Source organism: Chelonia mydas, chromosome 27 (assembly GCF_015237465.2).
Source record: "Chelonia mydas isolate rCheMyd1 chromosome 27, rCheMyd1.pri.v2, whole genome shotgun sequence".
In the NCBI taxonomy this organism is placed as follows: Eukaryota; Metazoa; Chordata; order Testudines; family Cheloniidae; genus Chelonia; species Chelonia mydas.
Genome location: NC_057860.1, coordinates 12688780 through 12710213, shown reverse-complemented (window position 1 = coordinate 12710213; position 21434 = coordinate 12688780). Strand labels below are relative to the sequence as shown.

General features: G+C 36.9%; 1 protein-coding gene across 5 annotated transcripts in view; it reads left to right on the top strand.

Annotated features, from left to right (window-relative positions):
• Positions 1–21434, top strand: part of IKZF3 (IKAROS family zinc finger 3) — a 65515-nt gene that overhangs the window by 9105 nt on the left and 34976 nt on the right. The window contains exons 2-4 of one of the 5 annotated variants that reach the window (XM_043536768.1): positions 5054–5147; positions 16032–16085; positions 17324–17434. In XM_043536768.1, coding sequence (XP_043392703.1) covers positions 5141–5147; positions 16032–16085; positions 17324–17434 — 172 coding nt within the window. In that variant the 5' untranslated portion in view covers positions 5054–5140. Of the gene's footprint in view, positions 1–4997; positions 5148–16031; positions 16086–17323; positions 17435–21434 lie in introns of those variants that run through there. The other 4 variants (XM_043536769.1, XM_037886938.2, XM_037886936.2 and 1 more) reach the window with 4 other exon arrangements.

The window sequence follows — 21434 nt, the reverse complement described above, 5'->3', positions numbered from 1 at the left end:
TTGAGAATCTCAACTTTTTTTTAATTTTAAGTAAATTTTTAGCACTGTGGCAAAAAGCTTGAAAATGTGATCTTGTATCAAAATCCAAAATGCAAACAGAACGAACTAATTGCAAACAGAAAGATTTATTGTTTTTAAAAATATCATAATTTTTAAGCCCATCTCATGATGTTGGGGGCCTGGCTCAACATTTTTGAACATGTTGGGCTGGTAATACTGCATTTCTAAAAACGGTGTTAAAATAACCATGTTCAGAAAATGTGCCAGGACACAGTATTCATATTTGACATTGTTAGAAACAGTCATATAACCGTGTTCGGAAAACACGCCAAAGACTTTAGCTAATAGTATTAAGAAAGAAAGAAAGAAAGAAAGAAAGAAAGAAAGAAAGAAAGAAAGAAAGAAAGAAACCTCCCAAGGGGATAATATTAAATTATGAAAGGAAAATGTTGAGATAGAAAACATAATTATGGACTAAAACATTAGTGTTTTTAAACTATTTATCCTCCAATTTTCATGTTATTTAAAGTTTCTTGCCTAAACATTGGTGCTGCTTTATTATTTCAGTTGACACAAGTTCAAGAAGATTTAACGCTTATGTCTAGAGTAGCTGGCTCAGGTGTAAGGAATATGTCAAGGGGTTCAGTTTTAGTTTCTACGAGTAGTTGATTAATTTAAAATTAGGACCATCTCAAAAAGGTCTAGCGCGCTTCTGTGTCAAAGATTTTCAGTTTTACTCAAAGTTAACTTTTCACACTTATGTGATATCGGCTAAGTGATTCAGTTTTAATCTATGTCCGTTATATACGAGTCATATCTCAGTCTGTTCCAGAGGATGTTTATGCCCAAATTTAATTTGACTGTCCCACACAAACTTTCATTATCCCACTTGTTAATTATTGTAAAATAAGAATCTCTCCATTATAAAGCTTTGTCTGCAGTTTTGGATCTCTGTAGATTGAGACTTATGATCTATTTCTCTAGCCAAATGACTCATTCCTTTCAAAGTCAGTATGATATTTCTGAGTTAGAAGCAGCTAGGTCATCTTCTTAATAGATCTATGAACAGCATTTTCTTCTTAAAAAAGATTCTTTGTCAACCAAAAAATAAGAGATATAGTTTGGTTTATTTCCTTAAACACTATTTATTTACATATTATTCTTATGATAGCGCCCACTAGCCCCAGTATGTTAGGTGCTGTACAAATACATAGAAAGGTCTTCTGAAAATTAAACAAAGCTACATTCATCTACTAAACAAAAATTCCTTAATATAGAGCATTAATATACAATATACAATAAACTAATTTGTGCATCTGTCTCTTGGTGTATTTTACTTTCTATAGTAAGAATTAAGTTGTATTTTAGAGTCAGTACACTAGCGTTCAGATTATGTTTCTCATCTTGGGTGTTTTCAATAATAATGATAAAAATTAATACTTGTAAAAGTACACAGAGACTTACAAAATACAAACTAAGCCAAAGTCCCTGCGCCAAAGAGTTTACAATTTCATTCAGACAGCAAAATGTGTATATGGAAAAAAGAGTTCAGGTGATGAAAGTACTTTTAATGGCAGTCCCTTCTCAGTCCCCTAAAGAGACAACCCAATCCTTCCCTGCTTCCACTGAAACCATCCTGTAACTTCTACTAGCTCCTACAGCTTTGACTTTTCTGTTGCAATGGGTGTTTCCAGGGTGCAATGAGTCTAATTTTGAATTTAATACAGGTAAACTAAACATAACAATAGTTACCCCAAGACCCTGAAATACTGGCTAACTGCTCAGGTCAAAAGGAATAATAATAGTATTTTATTTGATAAAATCTCTTGTACTTCCATCTGTTGTCAACATTCAGAGTTTTAATAATCCTTACAAACATGGTTATTTCTATATTATTGATATTTTCTATCTTTTTCAGGGTTTTATACTGTCATCCAATACTGTAGTATCTCAGGACCTTTGACACCAAACAGACTGGGAACAGTGAGGTGCTCATGGACTTTCATGGAGTGTCTAGCTCTTCTCCCTTTTTGAGTTATAGAAACTGGATGGACATTCAACCAGAATGCAGTCTTCAGAATACAAAAAATAACTTTGAGAATCATATCCCTGTGCTGTATTGTTATCACACAGCAGAGCCATGTTCAGTTTATGTCTTTTGAAAGATCTGTTCAGATCACCATTTCATTCACCAATACCTTAGTCTCTCAATTTTGCAATCATTACATGAGTACTCTCATTGACTTCAAAAGGACTACTTGCAGAAGTATGGGTTGCATAACTGGGCCTCCATAACCTTAGAGATGTAATCATTCCCATAAAATGTCAAGTAACAACATAAATTAATTTTCAGTCCAGTTATTACTCCAATGCTTTTATTTAATTTCTCAACTGCCAAATATATAGATCATAAACAAGCTGCAAGTCCTAAAAACACAAAGCCCGAATTAAGTAAAACATATTTTTTTTAAAATTAAGTATTCCATATTGATAATAAGCATAGAAGCCTCAATCTAAAGTATTCATTTCCCCCCCTTACTTTCACTCTACACTATTTTTGTCTCATCAGAGCTTGAAGTTGCAGGTACAAATATAAGATGATGTCAAATCATGTCATGAGCTGATTGTTCTTGTGATGATGCTGGTTGCTGATGTGGAGATTGTAATATCTAGGCCATTTAAAATTTCATAGGGCCATTTCTTGGTAAATAATTCTGAACTCTGATAAAAAAAATTACAAAACTATTTTTAGTTAACATGTGAATTCTTGCACATTCAAAACTTCAACTGATTTGGTTCCCAAGTGTTTATTAGAGCCAGTTTCATGCTATTTTTTGTTGAGTTGTAGGAACAAAGATGATTCATCGTTAGCAGTAAAGGTTTTTGAATGGAGTTAATCATTACTGGTGTTTACTAGGCATCTTTGTAATTTATCATTTTTTAAACAACTGAGTTATTTTTGCTTTTTTTAAAAAGCTAACAATCATTGACTTTCCTTTATTAAACCTAAAGAGATGCCAAGTGTAGTCTCAGCAATAGCATGTTAATATATATGCAAGCCTGTGAGGGTGAATAACACAGAGAAAACAGTGTTGATGCAAGTCTCTGAAGATCATGTCACTATGTTTACATGATGGAAAAACAGTACCAGTCCAAGTTACACATAAAGGAAAATAAATATAAAGAAAGAAAAATATTTTTTCATGTTGAGTGTGGGCATGCTGGCATGCTATTGGCAACACTCATTCAAACAAAGTCCTAAACTACCCTTGCCAAATTGTAAGAAATGAGTCACAAACCCATCAAGGCAAGGTAGTTGAGTTACTCCTGTCGAATTCTTAGCAATACAGTAGTTACTGTCTTTGGAGTAACTAATAGATGACCGAAACAAAGTAGCCCCCAATGGCTTTTAAGGGGTATTGTGGGAATTAATACTTGTAAAGGACTTCACAAATGAAAACCACTGTATAAATGATAAGCACAATTTTTAACTGGATAAATATTTTAATGGATTATGGGCCCATTAGATCACCTGCTTTATGGAAGGAGTGGTAAACTATTTTCACAAATGTGGGCTACAATGGCAAATTGCTTGAATGGAACAAATTACATCTTTTATGTTTAATATGGAGGCATATATCTTACAGACAACAGTAGTTCAACTGGACCAAGATGTGTTATCCATGCTGGAAACTAGTATCTGCTGACGTCCTGTTTGTATTAAAGATGAGGGCGGACATGGGAGATGTGGAATTCCTTGAATGCACTTTGGCCATTCCTTTAAAGGAACCATGTTTTTTAATCATAATGTTGTGCATGTGAAGAAACTTCCGTGGAACAAGTCACTGGGAACTAAGAAAGATATGTAAGTGTCAAGACGTGATGACTTAGGACACACATTTTAGGGGTGTTATAACATCCTCAGCAACTCAGAGCCCAGTTTCCCTTTCTGTTAATGGGATCATGGAGAGGGGCAGTCACATAAGACCTCATTCCCAGTTTCACCAGTGACACCTCCAGGATGGATCCCATGCTTTTGGGACTCCTTCTGAAGCTTCTGGGGAGACAATGTAATCCAGGGAATAGGACATGGATTTGGTAATCAGGATACCTGGCTTCTGTTCCCAACTCTGCCACTGCTGTAGCTCCATGAATGCCAAGCGTTGTTATTCTGTCTTGTACAACTTGCTCCTCTCTCCAAGTAGTATCTGCATGTTTCTGGGGACTCTGCCATTGATTCTTTACTTGGAAGGTCATAAAGCCATCTCTGCAGACATGGAGATAAAGATCCATGACATTTGTTGTGACCCTTTTTCTAAGAGTAGGGTTTGCCATGGCACTTTTTGAGTCACTGGTGCTTTGTGTGAGAATAGGAGTTTGCCCTTCTATCCCTACCAAAAATCCCCCCTTCCTTTGCACTATTATTAAGCATCCTGCACACAGATTGGTGAGGCAGGACCCTATATCCCTCAGATGTCTGCATTACAATGCCTCTGCAGTGTAGGTTGTTTGCAAAGCACTTTGGGATAAAGGGTGCTGGAGAAAAGTAAAAAGTTATGATGTTTATAAATCTCAGGTTACAGGACTATGAAGAAGCCTTTTAAAAAATCCTAATGACATTTAAAATGTTTATTTTAGCACTAGTCCAACTGCCTCCACCTATCAACATGCATGGTCTTAAAAGTTTAACTCTCAAAAACACACCAATTTCCTCCCACTCTAGATAACTTGCCGGTAACACATTTTAGCTATCAAGGTGGCATTTTTTGTGCCTGAAATTAAACATATTTCAATCACATGAAATTAATGAATTTTTAAATTAGTTAATTAACAATAATAATAGCTAATTCTGAAATGTACCCATTTCTCCTGCCAGAGGTTGAAATTTTGCACCCAGACTCATTAAAGGGATTACAGGGGCTGTGTGTTCTCGCAGCAGTTTTGCACGAGGTTTTCAAACCACCACCCGGCGCCGCTCTAATCACACAGACAATGAGTTCCTGTCCCTTTAAATGCCTGATGTCACAGTCTCCTATCCAGAGCGGAAGCCCAGTCGCTGGGAATCTCCCGCCTGCTGCAGTTGAGAATCCTAGAGCCCTGGACCAGCACGTGGAGTAGGGAGCACACGTGGAACAGCAGCATGGAAGGTGAGAAGAGACTCTGCTGTTTTTACAAGGGTGTAGTGTACCGGTCTAGGGATCCCTCGGGTTTTTTTTGTGGTTCCTTTAATCGTATTTAATGGAGTATTTTATAAATCGTGATTGTCCTCGCCGTCAGTTGAAAGTTTCTCCTTTTGCTATCTTTTCTGCAACCAGATTGCAATCCATAGAGGTGGAATCAAATCGTGTGTTGCAATAAAACAGGAAACGAGTCGAGCCTCTTTCTACGTTTAATTTCAGAACCTGTGCAACATGGATGTTAAAGTTAGATTTAGAGCCCGGTTTAACTACAGCTCATATTCTGGGTTTTAACGAATTAAGGGCGTGTGGGTTTCTTTGTGCTTATAAAAAGCGCACGCAACTTTCGTATCCAGTTAAAAAGAAGTTGCTGGTTAATTTAGGTTCTAGTATTTGAAACGAGGCAAAATACTTTGTTTCTTCATATTGTTAACAACCTTTGCAATTAGCCCCATTCACTAGTAGTTTGAGAGTGAGATTATTAATACATTGTTTCGATTCTTGATGTTAAAAAAGCCTGAGAGTAAAATCAGCCCTGCCTAGTCTCACTCACTTGGAGGGGGAGACCCCCTTATTTTAGGTTAAATTAAAATGTTGTTTTAACAATGTCTAGCCCTCTTGTGATGAAAGATTTTGAGATGTACATTTCTGTGAGACTCATAATTTAAATACAATCTGACTCAATTCGGGTAGCCACAGCTTGATAGCCGTGAATGCTTTGAAAGAATGGGTCTACTTGCATGTGTCAGTTTCATTTTTCTTAGTTGATCAAGTTGTGATTACTTACTGTATGTTTTTATTCAGCAAATGAGAACAGTCTCTGAATAAGTTATGAGCAGGCCTCTACCTCTGTGAAATGTATATTTTTTTCTCCAAAAATTTACTTATTTGTCTTTTAAAAACTCTTGCAAGTAAAATATATCTTGCTACTGATGGTTCAAGTTTTAATGTTGCCAGTGGGTCCTATGTGACATCCTATGCTCTGAAGTTCATTTGATGCATTTGAACTGTACTAAAGTTTCTTATGTTTTCGGATGCAATTTATGTGAAAGATGCTGTACAGAATAAAGTTACACTGTCTTCTCTTTGGACACAATAACTATAAAGTTTTCTTTTATAATCCTAGTTTTACACTTTTAGGGGAAATCCTGGCTCCACTGAAGCTCCACCATTGACTTCAAGTGGGGCCAGGATGTCTTCCCCTGTTTTTCCTGCCCTAAAAAAAGAAGAGGTAATCCGACGGAAGTCAGTGAGGTTTTACTCACATGAATAAATGGTTACTTGCAAGAGTAAGGGTTTTCAGATTGGGCCTGGTGTTTATGAGCTAAATTCTGTAGTTCTTACTTGACCAAATATTAGAGTTTAGGGGAAGTTTATTTTATTAAGGAATGCAGAATTTGACCTTGTGTGATTAGTATTTTTGCATTTAATGTATTGGCATGAATAAACTGAGTAAAGATATCCTACATACCACACAAGGTCAATTTCTTAAGATAGATGCCAATGTAGATCAAAATTTAAAGTGAAAATGAGAGTGTTGTCCATAACTGCATACTGCTAGATATTATATTTTCCAACATATGTCGAAGTCTAATTTAAAGTACTGTATAGTCCATAAGACTGGCTTGATTTATGCCTCTTTATTCCATGGAGAACATAGGGCCTTCATCACAGCTTTCCAATATTGAACCGAGAAGTATTGTATATTTCTGAAACGGCTTTGTTTTTTGCAGGAACAGGTTGTTAGCCCTCTTTCAACCTCCTAGCAGGAGGGCAGGTAGACTGCCTTTGGTCTGGCTCCTACCCTTCAGCCTATCTGGCATGGGTGGCCCTACCGGTTATATTCCTACCAGCATAGTTCTCAGGATTATTGGCATTTCCATCATGTTGAGGCACAGTCCATGGGGAAGGATGTCAGATTAGCACAATGTTATAGGACCAGATTAAAGTCCCATCGTGTTTATTTTGAGGGATCTATAGACTAAAAACCTGAATACTCTTATGTTTTGAATTTTCAAGGTCATTTTCAAAATGCATACTGGTTTTAGCAGAGAGCCATGGTGGAAAATGTGGAAAAGAATCAGTTTAGTCTACTTAGGTTATGACATAAGTTATTTCTAAAATTGAAATGTCTCAATTATTCAAAAAGGGAATGAAAATTACTAGGAAAAAGGGAATGCTTTAAAGGGAAAGAGCTTTAATGCCGTATTAGCTGGACTCTCTGAGACTATGAGAATGATACTATTAGGGACACAGATAATCTAAAAAGTGAAAAGAAATAACTTTGTTTAATAAAAGATGAAATAGGGCCAAGTGTTTTATTCAGGAAGTTATTGAAGTTTGAAATGCCAAATAAGGCACTTCAACCTGAAAATTAAATAGGCTTTCCCTTGTTCACGTGTTAGAAGTATAACATGGTTTCGAATATGAAAAATATTGGAAATTATATGACAGTGGCAAAAGAAATTACATACTATATGTAATAAAGACTGATCTTGCATTAGGACTCTTGGTGGATTAAAAATTTAAACTGTGTAGTTCTGATTGCAGACAGAGGCCTAGACTGTTGTATTTTTATTTCAGAGGTTCCTTGCACCTGTTAAGATGGTATCAAGACAGAGTAAATAGTCTTAATTTCTCTACTACATGCAACAATAGCAGGGATAATTGTCTTTAGAAATTGAAAATACAAGAGAATGCAAATAGTAATCTGTGAAATAGGTATTTGCAGTGAAATGCTGACTCCATTAAAGTCAATTGGAAAACTTCAGTTGACTTCAGTGGGGCCAAGATTTCATCCTTGATATGTTGAATTACAGTTGCACTGGAAAATGTAATATACTAATAAAGAAGGCAAAATCCTGCTCTTAACTGGTGGTGGCAAACGGAGAGAAGAGAACATAACAGTGCCAGATTCACACTTGCCATTCCGCTGGTTAGATATGTGTGGCCAATAGAAAGATATTATTCACTGTATATTTAATTGACAAGATCACAAGTCATTGAATACTTGATTAATTACATATGTTCACAAGTTATTCAGCCACTTCTGTATGCTGGTCAAATAACAGAATAAAACGTTTATAAAATAATATCCCTTGAATAAGTTTTTTTGTTAAGTATTATTTGACAGCTCTGATGCTGGCATAGAGTGAGTCTCACTACCTGTTGCACTTTACTTCTGTTTTGTAAATGAACATTGCTCACCAAATGCAACATACACTTTAGTCAGCTGCACATTTCCCATGTACCCTAGCCGGCAGTTCCTGCCCCCATGAAGTTTATGAGAATTAGCCGATGTGTAAGTGAGCCCCACCTTGTGGTTTTCTGAGCGCTAAGTAGATATTGTTCTACTGTTTTCATGGAGCACAGAGGCTTCCTATGTCCATTTCTCCTTCTAGCACACCTGCATGGTACAAGGAAGGATTTGGCTCAAAATATTTTATTGAGAAGGGAGGTCTGAGGATATATGAAGAAAACATAAGGGCTTGAAGGAAGGACCTTTAGAGAAGACTAATGTCTGATGAAAACCAGGTGCAGATGAATGGATATTGAGGCCTGAAAGTTATGCAAATACTGTGGTATTAGTGAATGGGGGAAAAAAACATGATACATAATGTCATCATTTTTTAATATTAATTTAATTAATGTATAGTGCTGTATTTCCCAAAGGCCCCAGTCATGACCAGGGTCCTATTGTGCAAAGCACTGTACAAATCCACATAAAGGGATAGTCTCTGCACTGAGAGATTAAGGGCTGGTCTAAACAGTTTTTGTACCACCATAACTAGTGGTTTAAAAATGGATATAGTTAAAATGGTACAGCTCCCTAGTATGGACACAGTTATACCTTTAAAGATGCTTATATTGGTACAGTTTAGTGCATTAAAGTGGTATAAATTATTGAATACAATATAAAGGTTCTTATACTGGTATAGCTGATTGAATACCATACAAAGGTGCTTATATTATATTATATATAACTTATACCACATAAAGGTATACCTTGTTCAGATAACTGTGTCCACTCTAGGGAGTTGTAGTGCTTTAGCTATATTGGTTTCTAAATCAATATAGTGGTACAAAAACTGTGACGTAGATCAGCCCTAATTTAAGATGGTCTCTAGGTAACTTTAATTTATATTTTGCTTCCCAAGTCCATTTGTGGGCCCTCAAGCAAATAGCTGCCACAATACAGTGGAGCCACGCCCCCAACATGTTCCTGATATACCCACTGTGTTTAGTTCTGGGAGTTTGATCCCTGCAGAGTCCTTACACCAGTTCCACACCAGCCAGGTGTCCTCCCTCTCCCCCCTTCCCCCCATGTCCGCATAGGGAGCCTTTCCCACTCATTTTAAGGCCTCTTGATTATCTCAGAGTGGAATAAAAATGTGATAGTGTAACAAAATCAGGCTGTTTGGTACATACACTAGTTGTTTGTACAACTAGAAGGTATAAACATGCAGCTAATTAGAATTGATATCAATGGTCCCAACTGGACATATACCTAGTTATTATCAGCTGGGAGTTTCCCATAAGTATCACAGTAGAAGCCTGTCATACACTGTTCTAGGCCTTCATATTTAGACTTTATAAGGTAAGAAAATGACAAATCGAATGCCTTAGCTGTGAAACTCCTTGATTTCTAAGTCCAGTATTTCTAGTAATATATAATTTTTTTGCATTTAACTTTTTGACTGTGACTTTGGAACATGACAATGTAATGTGTTTAATTATGATATAAGACAAATATGAAAAAAGTTGCATTGCATGAACCAATAGACTCCTACCTTTTCTGCTGAGCATTTTAACACCTTTTCTTTGGATATGATTTGAATATAATAAATTAGGCTTTGAAAAAAACAGATTATTGAAGTGTTAAGATGTGTAGTAATTTGTTTTTATTCCCATGATTGATGGTTTCAGATAAAATAGGCTTCTGAAGAGGATCTCTTATCACATGAAAATGGAAAGCTAATTCACATTTCACAGTTTATTATTACACTGAAAATGTAACTGGAGAACACATTAATAATCAGAGAATTAGCTATTTTTTCTTTTATTATTAATTGTGCTCATTCCCAATGGAGAGTATTTGAGGAGTTTGCATTGTCAGAAGGAAATACTAGCCCTTTTACATTCCTGATGGGAAAAAAAACAGGGATAGTGCTCATTTGGGGGCGGGGGGGGGGGGGGAAACTGAAAGAAAGCAAGCCACAGGAATGGCATATATATATCAGTGGACAGGTATTCACTCAGTGCCATGAGATACATGAATGGTGGATTTTGCATTTGGATTTCTTATTTAGTGTAATGGTGGGTAATATCACGTGATGCCAGATGATTCCTTTTTGAGAACACTTCAAGAGATGCTTAAGATCTCAAGTTATTCCAAAAAGGTTATAGAACAGGATGTACTCCATAATTTGCCTAAAGATCAGTCTGTTTTAGATAACACATAAGTGACTTTTGTCTCTGGGTAAATTCACCCACTTTTGGTCAAAATGTTATTTTCTTAGACTCTGTCAAAAAATACAGAAGACATGCAGAACTGGAGAACTGTACTGTACATTTTTGTGAAAGTTAGAGTAGGTCTTCAAATTACGCACTATATGTTATAGTATATAAAACACAGCTTTCTGTATTTCTGAGATCTACATTGCAGATATCGGAGAATTTTTTTCTTTTGAAGTATTGATTAAAAAAATCAAACATATTGTTTAACATTTATATTGCGGTAGCACCTAAATATCTCCAACAGGTTGAGTCCCATTGTGCTAGGCATTGTACAAACTTGTAGTGAATGACAGTCTCTGCCTTTTTAGAGGTGGATATCTTTATCTTCTTGGGATGAGGCCCATCAGGAGCTAAGAATGTATGTCATGTAGCTAAAACCAACATTTTATTTGTCCATTCAACTATGAAAGGATTAGAGATGAAACCAGAGCATGGAAAAATCAAAACAATACATGTGGAACAAGTACAGTAAATACTGCATGTGAATGATACCCACCAGATCGGCAAATGGTTGCCCAAAAAGTCAGAGAGTAAAACAGAAGGAAATGAACATTAATGGAACAAAACTACTTAGCCTTTCTATTTACTTGATGATCAACATATCAAGTGGTTATTTGATATCGGTAGTAAATGGGATTGAAGACAAATGTTAGCTTTCTCTGGTGGTTGTTCTTCAGAAGATGTCTTCTCTGAAAGTCTTTAACCAAAGGGATCTCTTTTTTCATTACATAAGATACCTGGTGAAATGTATGGGCAAGAAAACCAGTGGAAAATATGTACTAACTACTTATGCTAAATAATCTGTTTGACTTTGCATTTTGCTGTGATGCTGGGAGTTCCTTTCCCAGACCTGAAGAGGAGCTCTGTGTAGCTCAAAAACTGTCTCTCTCACCAACGGAAGCTGGTTCAATAAAAAATGTTACCTTACCCACCTTGTCTCTTAGTGGAAAAAACTGTCATACAAAATGAAGTACCTTCAAGGCAACCTTCAGGGCATTTATTGTGAAGCATTTAAAAGTATAACATTATTTTATAGAAATTAGCATGAACAACCAACCCCGCCCCCCCCCAATTGCTTTCCTTCTAATTTGGGCCCCAATTCAGGAAAACACTTAGAGACTCGAGCATATGCTTAAGTTCTTTCTTGAATTGCACATTCAAACATTAACTTTGGAAGACTTTATTTTGCAACATGCAACTCTATTCAGAAATCATAAAGAGTCAGAAGTGACCAGGAAGAGGTCAAAATGCTAAGTTATTCCCACAGTCCCGATATTACTGAATTATCAGACTTCATATAAATCTGGACATGGTATTCAGTTATTAGATTTCAGAGCTGTGACATCCCATAGCCGTTAAATGAAAAACAAATGATTTAAGAGAGGGAGAGATATTACCTCTTTATGTTTAGGAATTACATTATGACATCTTTGTCTTTAATGAATATCTCTGCTTTAGATCGTATATAGAGATCTCATGGTGACTTAGAAGGGATGAAGAGGCATGAATAAATTAAGGCTGTCAAGCGATTAAAAAAAATTAAACACGATTAATCGCGCGATTAAAAAAATTAACCACACTGTTAAACAATAATAGAATACCATTTATTTAAATGTTTTTGGATGGTTTCTACATTTTAAAATATATTGATTTCAATGAAAACACAGACTACAAAGTGTACAGTGCTCACTTTATATATATATTTTTGATTACAAGTATTTGCACTGTAAAAAAAAAAAAAAACAAATAGTATTTTTCAATTCGCCTAATACAAGTACTATAGTGCAATCTCTTTGTCATGAAAGTTGAACTTACAAATATAGAATTATGTAAAAAAACAAACTGCATTCAAAAATAAAACAATGTACAATTTTAGAGCTTGCAAGTGCACTCAGTCCTACTTCTCGTTCAGCTAGTCGCTCAGGCAGACAAGTTTGTTTACATTTGCAGGAGATAATGCTGCCCGCTTCCTGTTTACAATGTCACTTGAAAGAGAGAACAAGCATTCTCATGGCACTGTTGTAGCTGGCATCGCAAGATATTTATGTGCCAGATGCGCTAAAGATTCATATGTCCCTTCATGCTTCAACCACCATTCCCGGGGACATGCGTCCATGCTGATGACGGGTTCTGCTCAATAACAACCCAGACTAGTGTGGACTGACGCATTTTCATTCAGATGCCATCAGCAGAAGGTTGATTTTTATTTTTAGTGGTTTGGATTCTGTAGTTTCCGCATCAGAGTGTTGCTCTTTTAAGACTTCTGAAAGCATTTGTGAAAAGTTTTGTGAAATCTGCAGTGAAAGTGTTCTTAAAATGAACAAAAAGAAAAGAAGTACTTGTGGCACGTTAAAGACTAACAAATTTATTTGAGCATAAACTTTCTTGAGCTACTGCTCACTTCATCGGATGCTACTCTGAAACCTTAAAATGAACAACATCGGAGACTGCTATAACATTAAATATATGGCAGAATGCAGATAGAGCAGGGGATATACAATTCTCCCCCAAGGAGTTAGGTCACAAATTTAGTTACCGCATTATTTTTTTTAACAAGCATCATCAGCATGGAAGCATGTCGTCTGGAATGGTGGCCGAAGCATGCATGGGCATAAGAATGTTTAGCATATTTGGCACTTAAATACCTTGCAATGCCAGTTACAAACGTGCCATGCAAATGCCTGTTCTCACTTTCTGGTGACATTGTAAATAAGAAGAGGGCAGCATTATCTCATGTAAATGTAAACAAATGTGTTTGTCTTAGCGATTGGCTGAACAAGAAGTAGGACAGAGTGGACTTGTAGGCTCTGAAGTCTTACATTGTTTTTGAGTGTGGTTATGTAACAAAAAAATCTACATTTGTAAGTTGCACTTTCAGGACAAAGAGATTGCACTACAGTACTTGTATGAGGTGAATTGAAAAATACTATTCCTTTTGTTTATCGTTTTTACAGTGGAAATATTTGTAATAAAAATAATATACACTTTGATTTCAATTACAACACAGAATACAATATATATGAAAATATAGAAAAACATCCAAAAATTTAATAAATTTCAGTTGGTATTCTATTGTTTAACAGAGCGATTAAAACACTGATTAATTTTTTTTAATCGCGATTAATTTTGAGTTAATCGCGTGAGTTAACTGCAATTAATCAACAGCCCTAGAATAAATATTATGATCTAGCTCAGGGGTGGCCAACCTGTGGCTCCGGAGCCACACGTGGCTCTTCAGAAGTTACTATGCGGCTCCTTGTACAGGTATCGACTCTGGGGCTGGAGCTACAGGCACTAACTTTCCAGTGTGCCGGGGGGTGCTCACTGCTCAACCCCTGGCTCTGACACAGGCCCTGCCCCCATTCCACCCCTTCCTGCCCCTGAGCCTGCAGAGCCCTCGCTCCTCCCCCCCACCCCCCGAGCCTCCTGCCCGCCACAAAACAGCTGATCGGGAGGGAGGAGGAGGTGCTGATCGGCGGGGCTGCCGGTGGGTGGGAGGCACTGGGAGCAGGGTGGGGAAGCTGTTGCGGGGGCTGCTGATGTATTACTGTGGCTCTTTGGCAATGTACATTTGTAAATTCTGGCTCCTTCTCAGGATCAGGTTGGCCACCCTGGTCTGGCTTGAGAACCAGTACTTTTTGGTGCTGTTTTGGAGTCTGCCTCTGAGTTTGTTTGACCTTGAATGGATCACTTAATTTTTCTATACCTAAATTTCCCCCCATCTGTAAAATGTGTATAATAATATTTACCTAATTTACAGGGAGTTTCAGAGCCCTCATTAATGTCTGTAAAGTATTTTGGGATCCTTGGCTAATAAACACTATGGAAATGACACATATAACTAAATGAGAGAGAGAAGATAGGGATTCTGATTTAATTTTAAAATGAGATTTTCATAAGTATTCAGTGTTGGCCTAAGTGCTCCCATTTAAGTTCAATGGGAGAAGAATTAGGCCAGTGCTGAATACTTCTGACAATCCCACTCTTAAAAAGGATCAATTTTTTTCTTGCTGTTTACTGCTCATTACTGTTTAACCATAGTGGGAGCGACACAGATAAAATATTTGAGAAATGAAAGCTAAACACAAGCATTTAGGAGACCAAAATAGATCCAAAATTTTTAGCAACTTTATCAGGCAGGTACAAAACTTTTTTTTTTTTTATTTAAACTTACTTTTACTAAGCTGAACATGTCAGTAAGGTCACACTCGCCCAGAATTTTTAGGATAACCTCATGCAGTGCCAGGCATCTTTACTTTTTAGTTACCAAAGCTTTACATTTTGATGTTGAAGAGACCACAAAAATGTTCCATAAACAGTGGTGGTAAAGATAGATAATTATGGGGTAAATGTCAGTAGTGGTTAACACCTCACTGCCACAGTATGTGCATTTCTGTTATGTAACTGTCAGGAATGAGTTTTATGTGCTCTGGGTCTCTTGTTTGATTATGTAAAGACAATTCAAGATTTTTTTGACATGTAAAGAAACAAAAATAGTGAAGGAAAGAGGAAATAAAGGAACAGGGAGCTATGGCACCATTAAAAAGGTGAATATTAATATCAGCCACATTTGTAAGTTGTCATGACAGTACAGGCATCTAGAAAGTGCAGTACATTGATCTACACAGGCCAGGATTTAAAAAATCAATGACTGCTTAAGCTACTAAGTCATTTTCAGAGGTGCTGAGAACCTGTAGCTCCCACTGATTTCAAAGGGACCTATTGGGTGCTCAGCACTTTAGAAAATCACACCACATATATATGTTCCTAAATACAGACTTAGGAGCCTATCTTTAGTCTCCAGTTTTTTTAAAATCTCTGCCCCAGTATCCCTATGAGAATTCAGAAACAAAGTTAGTTTTGCACCCCTATTTAAACAAATTTGATGTAACAAAATTAATAGGAGCTTTTTTCCTTTTTGTTAATAAGAGAATTTAGGAGCGTCTAGTACTCTGCTCCACAGAAATCCCTCCCATGCATAGCTACTACCATCAAGCTGCATTCAGAATGAGGTCTTAAATGGAAAACATAGATGATTTGATTCAGTAACACTGAGAAACTGTAAAAGGAAGAATGCTGTTTGCTTGTTTTGGACACCTAACACTAGTCGAGCTATAGAAAAAGAATGGGTATAAATTAATTATATTGTACAAGTTTCACTTGATAAAAATAATTGTTTGATAGCTCTTTCTTTAGATTATTAATGTCAATTTTGTTGTTTAGGTTTATTCATAATAAATTATACTCTTCTAGCTTTGTTAGAGCAGAGATAATTTAAAAAATATTATTAGCAATTTACAGTGCTGCTAGTATTTACTTTGTCTGTGTCCTTTCCAGATACACAGTCAGGTATGGATCTAAGTAATTCTCAGGAACAGTCAGTGGCTACAGGTACTGTACCCTTAAGCTTTCTCTCACCCTCCTCTTTAAAATCTTAGTTAATTTTAAATGGAATAAAAATGGAAGAATTGCACAATGTACTAGAACTAGATGATACATTACAAAACTTAAGATGGACATTACAGGTCAGAAAATTAAACTCTTGAGTTGAAGTAAATGCATAAGAGGGCAATAGAATTTTAGAAAATAGTGTGATAGATGAGAAATGAAAAGAATGTATGATTCAGAATTATCATTGCTCATGGACAAAAGAAAAGGTTTTAGAAATGAAGCTGGAGATTTCGGTATCTGGTTAAGTGATAGTTGGGGCTTTTTCTGCCTGGGAGGCAATTTGGAATTGTGGGATAAGCACATTAATTGCTGTTTCTGCCAAAATGATCACCAGTAATGTAGTTAACAATTTTCCTATTTAAGGGTGTGATTTTTTTCCAAAAGCATGGATACAAATCCATTGGATTCAATGAAATTACTCGCATGGTTAAAGTTAAGCATGTGTTCAAGCACTTTGCTAGATGAGGGCCAGAGTTTTCAGCATCTTGCAGGATTGAGCCCCATATGCTGTTGCCAGCGGGGGAGTGGGGTGGGAGGAAGTTTTGTTTCATGGTCTCTGTGTGTATATAATGTCTTCTGCAGTTTCCACGATATGCTATGCATCCGATGAAGTGAGCTGTAGCTCACGAAAGCTCATGCTCAAATAAACTGGTTAGTCTCTAAGGTGCCACAAGTACTCCTCTTCTTCATATGAGCAAAGTACATCTTGTGAGCATTTTCTATGCTTTATTTAAAGTTCTTGTTTATTTATCTGCTAATTCATAAAATTAACTAATTTGCAATGGGTTTCCTAGTCATTAGGACACATTAGCAAGGTCCTACGGCATATTAAATATAATTACTTCAGTTTATATCTGTTTTAACCTGACTCAGAACAGTTCCAGAATATTTAAGTCTGAACAATAGATTAACACTCCTTTTAGATGTATATTCTATGGCATTGGTGATAGTTGCTGTTTTCGAAGGGTGTGTGGTTTTGGGGATCTCTTCCCAATTCTATCCCTGACTCAGTGAATGATCATAAGCAAATCACTGAGCTATGTTGCTCATCCCTAAAATGGTGACTGACATGAGTGTTGTGAAAATTATTTTAAAGTTTGCAAAGTGCCTTGAGATAATCACATGGAAGATGCTATTGAAGGGTTACTTATTATCATTTAACATTTTCTTTTCTTCAGAAGGACAGGAAGTTTTGAAAGACTGTAATGTGAACAAATTCCAGGAGATGGAAAACATGGATAGTAGGGAAGATATGAAAGAGCACAGTCAACCTCATGAAGAAACAGGAGGTAAACAGGGGTTGCATGATGAAAACGATAGTTAAAGATCTTCTTCTTCCTTTGATTGTGTTATGTTCGTGCCTAGAAGTTTTAATTAGGATCATGCTCCCATGTGCTACATGATGTACAAACAGAGAAATATGAGTTTGAGGTCTGAACATTTTAACAGATTCCCAGGTGATATGGAGATTGGAGGAAGTACTATTATTTCCCATCAAACAATCTCCATGTGCAGATTGCACGTAGGTCATTTATACAGGACCCATGAAACGTTCACTGTCAGATAAATGCTGTACATTTCAATCTTGGGTTTATGAATGAGTTTATAGATTAACTTTATTTATTATTTAGCAAGCTCTAATAGTGTGCTCAATGCTGTACAAAAGCTCAAGGAAAAATGGTCCCTGCCCCAAAGAACTTATAATGTATTACTTACACAGACATAACAGATCATACACGTATAGTAAGTAATAATATATCAGATACCAAAACTGTAGAAGAAGGGAGTGTTATGTAAGTCTGGGTGCAATTTTGTTGGGAGCCGTGACAGACTTTCAGATAATGAGAGGCAGTTTGGGTAATGCACCTCATGCAGAATCATTCACTCAAAGTTTTCTTGTTGAAAATCATACACTGAAATGTTTTGAAACAAGTAGTTTGTTTCAAATAAAACAATATATATGCTAGCAAGGCACTGTGCATCAATATCACTTCACCACTTTTATTAACTCAGAATATTTTCACAGCTTTCAGCTTCATTTTCTAAAGGAAGGGTAGATTATTCTATACTCCTGGAACAAGGGTGCACTGTAGAATCTTAAACTGCTGCACACAGTAATCTTTTCCCTGTAACTGCTCAGTAAGGAAAAAGCTGAGCAACTCTAGGTTTTTATTGACCATGAATTCAAACAATTTCTATATATCTCTCAAGTAAGATACAAATATTACACCCATGTGTACCTATTTTTAATTGAAAAGATATCCTATGTACATTTATATGTCTATTTAACTCTTTCTATCTAGAAACTGGTATGGCTTCTTCTCTGTAGTATCAAAGCACATAATAGGCAAAAAAGATAAAAGATGCAGTCCTTGGATTCTTGGAAATCTTTCATGGTGTGGCCTTTAGGATTGCAACATTTGAGATAGGGGGCCTTGAAATAGGTCTCTGTATCTAGATGGTCATAAAGTGAAATCACAGCATTAATAAACATTCCAGCTACTCTGAGTAGAGCATGTTCATTTATGCCAGTTCTCAACCACAGACAGTGAAAAATACTGCTTGGCAGAGGATGTGGTAATATATACTGAGGAAAAGCCATGTGGTGTTTTAGCAGTTTCATATTGCCTCTCAAATACACCATGTCCATGAAAATACACTAGTATCAAGACAAATTATGTCTGTGGCTTCAGGTGGCAGTTTTCTGAATCAGGATTTACTTAAATCATGCCATTTAAAATTTTTTTCTCTGAATTGGTCACCTAAGTCAGGGATTATCAAACTTCATTGCATCGCGACCCCCTTCTAACAACAAAAATTACTACTCGACCCCAGGAGGGGTGAGCGAAGCCCGAGCCCACTCGAGCTCTGCTGCCCTACGTGTGCCAAAGCTGAAGACCAAGGGCTTCAGCCCCAGGCAGGGGGTCTTATAACCTGAGCCCCGCCGCCTAGGGCTAAAGCCCTGAGGCTTGGGCTTCGGCTCTGGACCCCAGCAAGTCTAAGCCAACCCTGGTGACCCCATCAAAAAGGGGTCGAGACCCACTTTGCGGTCCCGACCCACAGTTTGAGAACCGCTGATCTAAATGACTAAAGTTAGATGTTATCTGCTTTTGCCATAACTTGGAAGTAACAGTTTTACTTTGGTCTAAAATGAACTTTTCACATTTAGAACCTTTCAGTAATTAAAAATAAAACTGCTTTAACAAAATACAAAACGATATATAAAGTAAATTTAGTGCTAAACTGGTGAATGAGGCAAATCCTCTAGTTCTCCGCAAACTAGGTACAGCACAGGCAGCAGGAGTAGAAAGTGCTTCCATACCACATCCTGCAAAAGTGTTCAGTTCTGCCAAAGAATGGGCTACTTAGGCTTTGGCCGCACTTGAAAGTTATATTTGTATAACTACGTCAGTCGGGGTGTGAAAAAAAAACCTGACCAATCTAGTTATCTTGACATAACCTCCAGTGTAGATGCAGCTATATCAATGGAAGAGTGCTTCCATTAATGTAGCTAACGTTGTTTGGGGAGGTGGTGTTCCTACACTGGCAGAAAAACCACTTCTGTTAATGTATGCTGCGTTTACACTATGGGGTTATGCCAGCATAACATATGCAGACATAGTTGTGCCGGTATCATCTCCATAGTGTAGACATATCCTTAGAGACTGAAGACCAGATTTTCAAAGGTATTTAGTCACCTAAAGATGCATATAGATGCCTAATGGGATTTTTCAAAAGTGTGTAAGCAAGTTAGTTGCCTAACTTCCTTTGAAATCAATAGGATTTAAATGACAAAACTGCTTAGGTGCTTTAGAAGATCCCACTGGGCACCCCTTTGCATCTTTAGTCACATACATACCTTTGAAAATCTGGCCTGAACCTAAAACGTATCACCTGCCCAATATCCTGGCATCAGTCAGGACATTAGTAGTTACTTGACTGCCCCCTACTTTTAGCTCCTTCATGACATTTTTCCAGGCACTTCACCTACCTGCAATAGTATGAAAGAAAAGCTATATCCAAATATATTTTATGTGCAGAGAAGAGAACATTTATGTTGACCCTGCTCTTGTACATATTATTTTATATGGCAGCTGACCTGCTGCAACCCTCTTTTGTGCAATAACTTTTGTTCTTGAAAACAAAGGTTCTGTGAATTTTACACGTCAAAGATACTGTTATTAATAACAATACATCATCAATTCACTCTTCAATAAACTACCTCGCCATTATAACATTCATCCTTCATGAAACAACCCAGAGTATAAACCCACTACAACACCACAATAATCCACTCCTCTATGAAGATCTTCAATGTACAAATAAAGAGATTTTGAGGAAATAGGAGAAGGATGTTTTTAATACGTAAAAAGACATACCAAAGCATCACAACATAAAATGAATTTACTATTTAAGAACATAACAATGGCTACAATGGGTCAGACCAATTGTCCATCTAGCTCAGTGTCTTGTCTTCCACCAGTGGCCAGTGCAAGATGCTTCAGAGGGAATGAACAGAACAGGATAATTATCGAGTGATAGGGAATATATCGTCCAGTTGCTAGCAGTCAGAGGTTTAAGGACACCCACAGCGTGGGGTTGCATCCCTGACTATCTTGAGTAATAGACATTGATTAACCTATTCTCTATGAATTTACCTAGTTCTTTTGAACGAGTGATACTTTGGACCGTCACAACATCCCCTGGCAACGAGTTCCACAGGTTGACTATGTGTTGTGTGAAGAAGTACTTCTTTATGTTCGTTTTAAACCTGCTGCCTGGTAATTTCATTGGGTAACTCCTGGTTCTTGTGTTATGGGACCTCTGGTTCTTGTGTTTTGTGTTTGCTTCACATACAGTTCTGCACCATCAGTCTGATAGTCTATGCACAGAGTAGTTCTAATTTGTGCAGCATGCTGAGTGCAGGCTGTGCTAACAGGCTCAAGAACAGTTGCTTGTGTGACTGTCTGTGCATGAACTTATACCAATCCAGCTGCCTTCGCATTCCATTGTTAATTAAAAACTTCATGTTTGCTTTCACATATGCTATACAAAATGTATTGGGTATGATAATTAGAACATTAGTCACTGAACAGTCATTGCAGGTCAACAACCATCTTCATTTTACTTCCAGTTACCTGGATGCATATTCCATCACCATGCTGCACCTGCTGGATTTATTACTGGATGTGCATCTTTTTGGGTTTATTGTAACTATGAAAAGATTTATTAGCCATGGCAAAAATGAGTATGCAGAGTCATCCAGAATCACAGTGGTAACATGTCAGT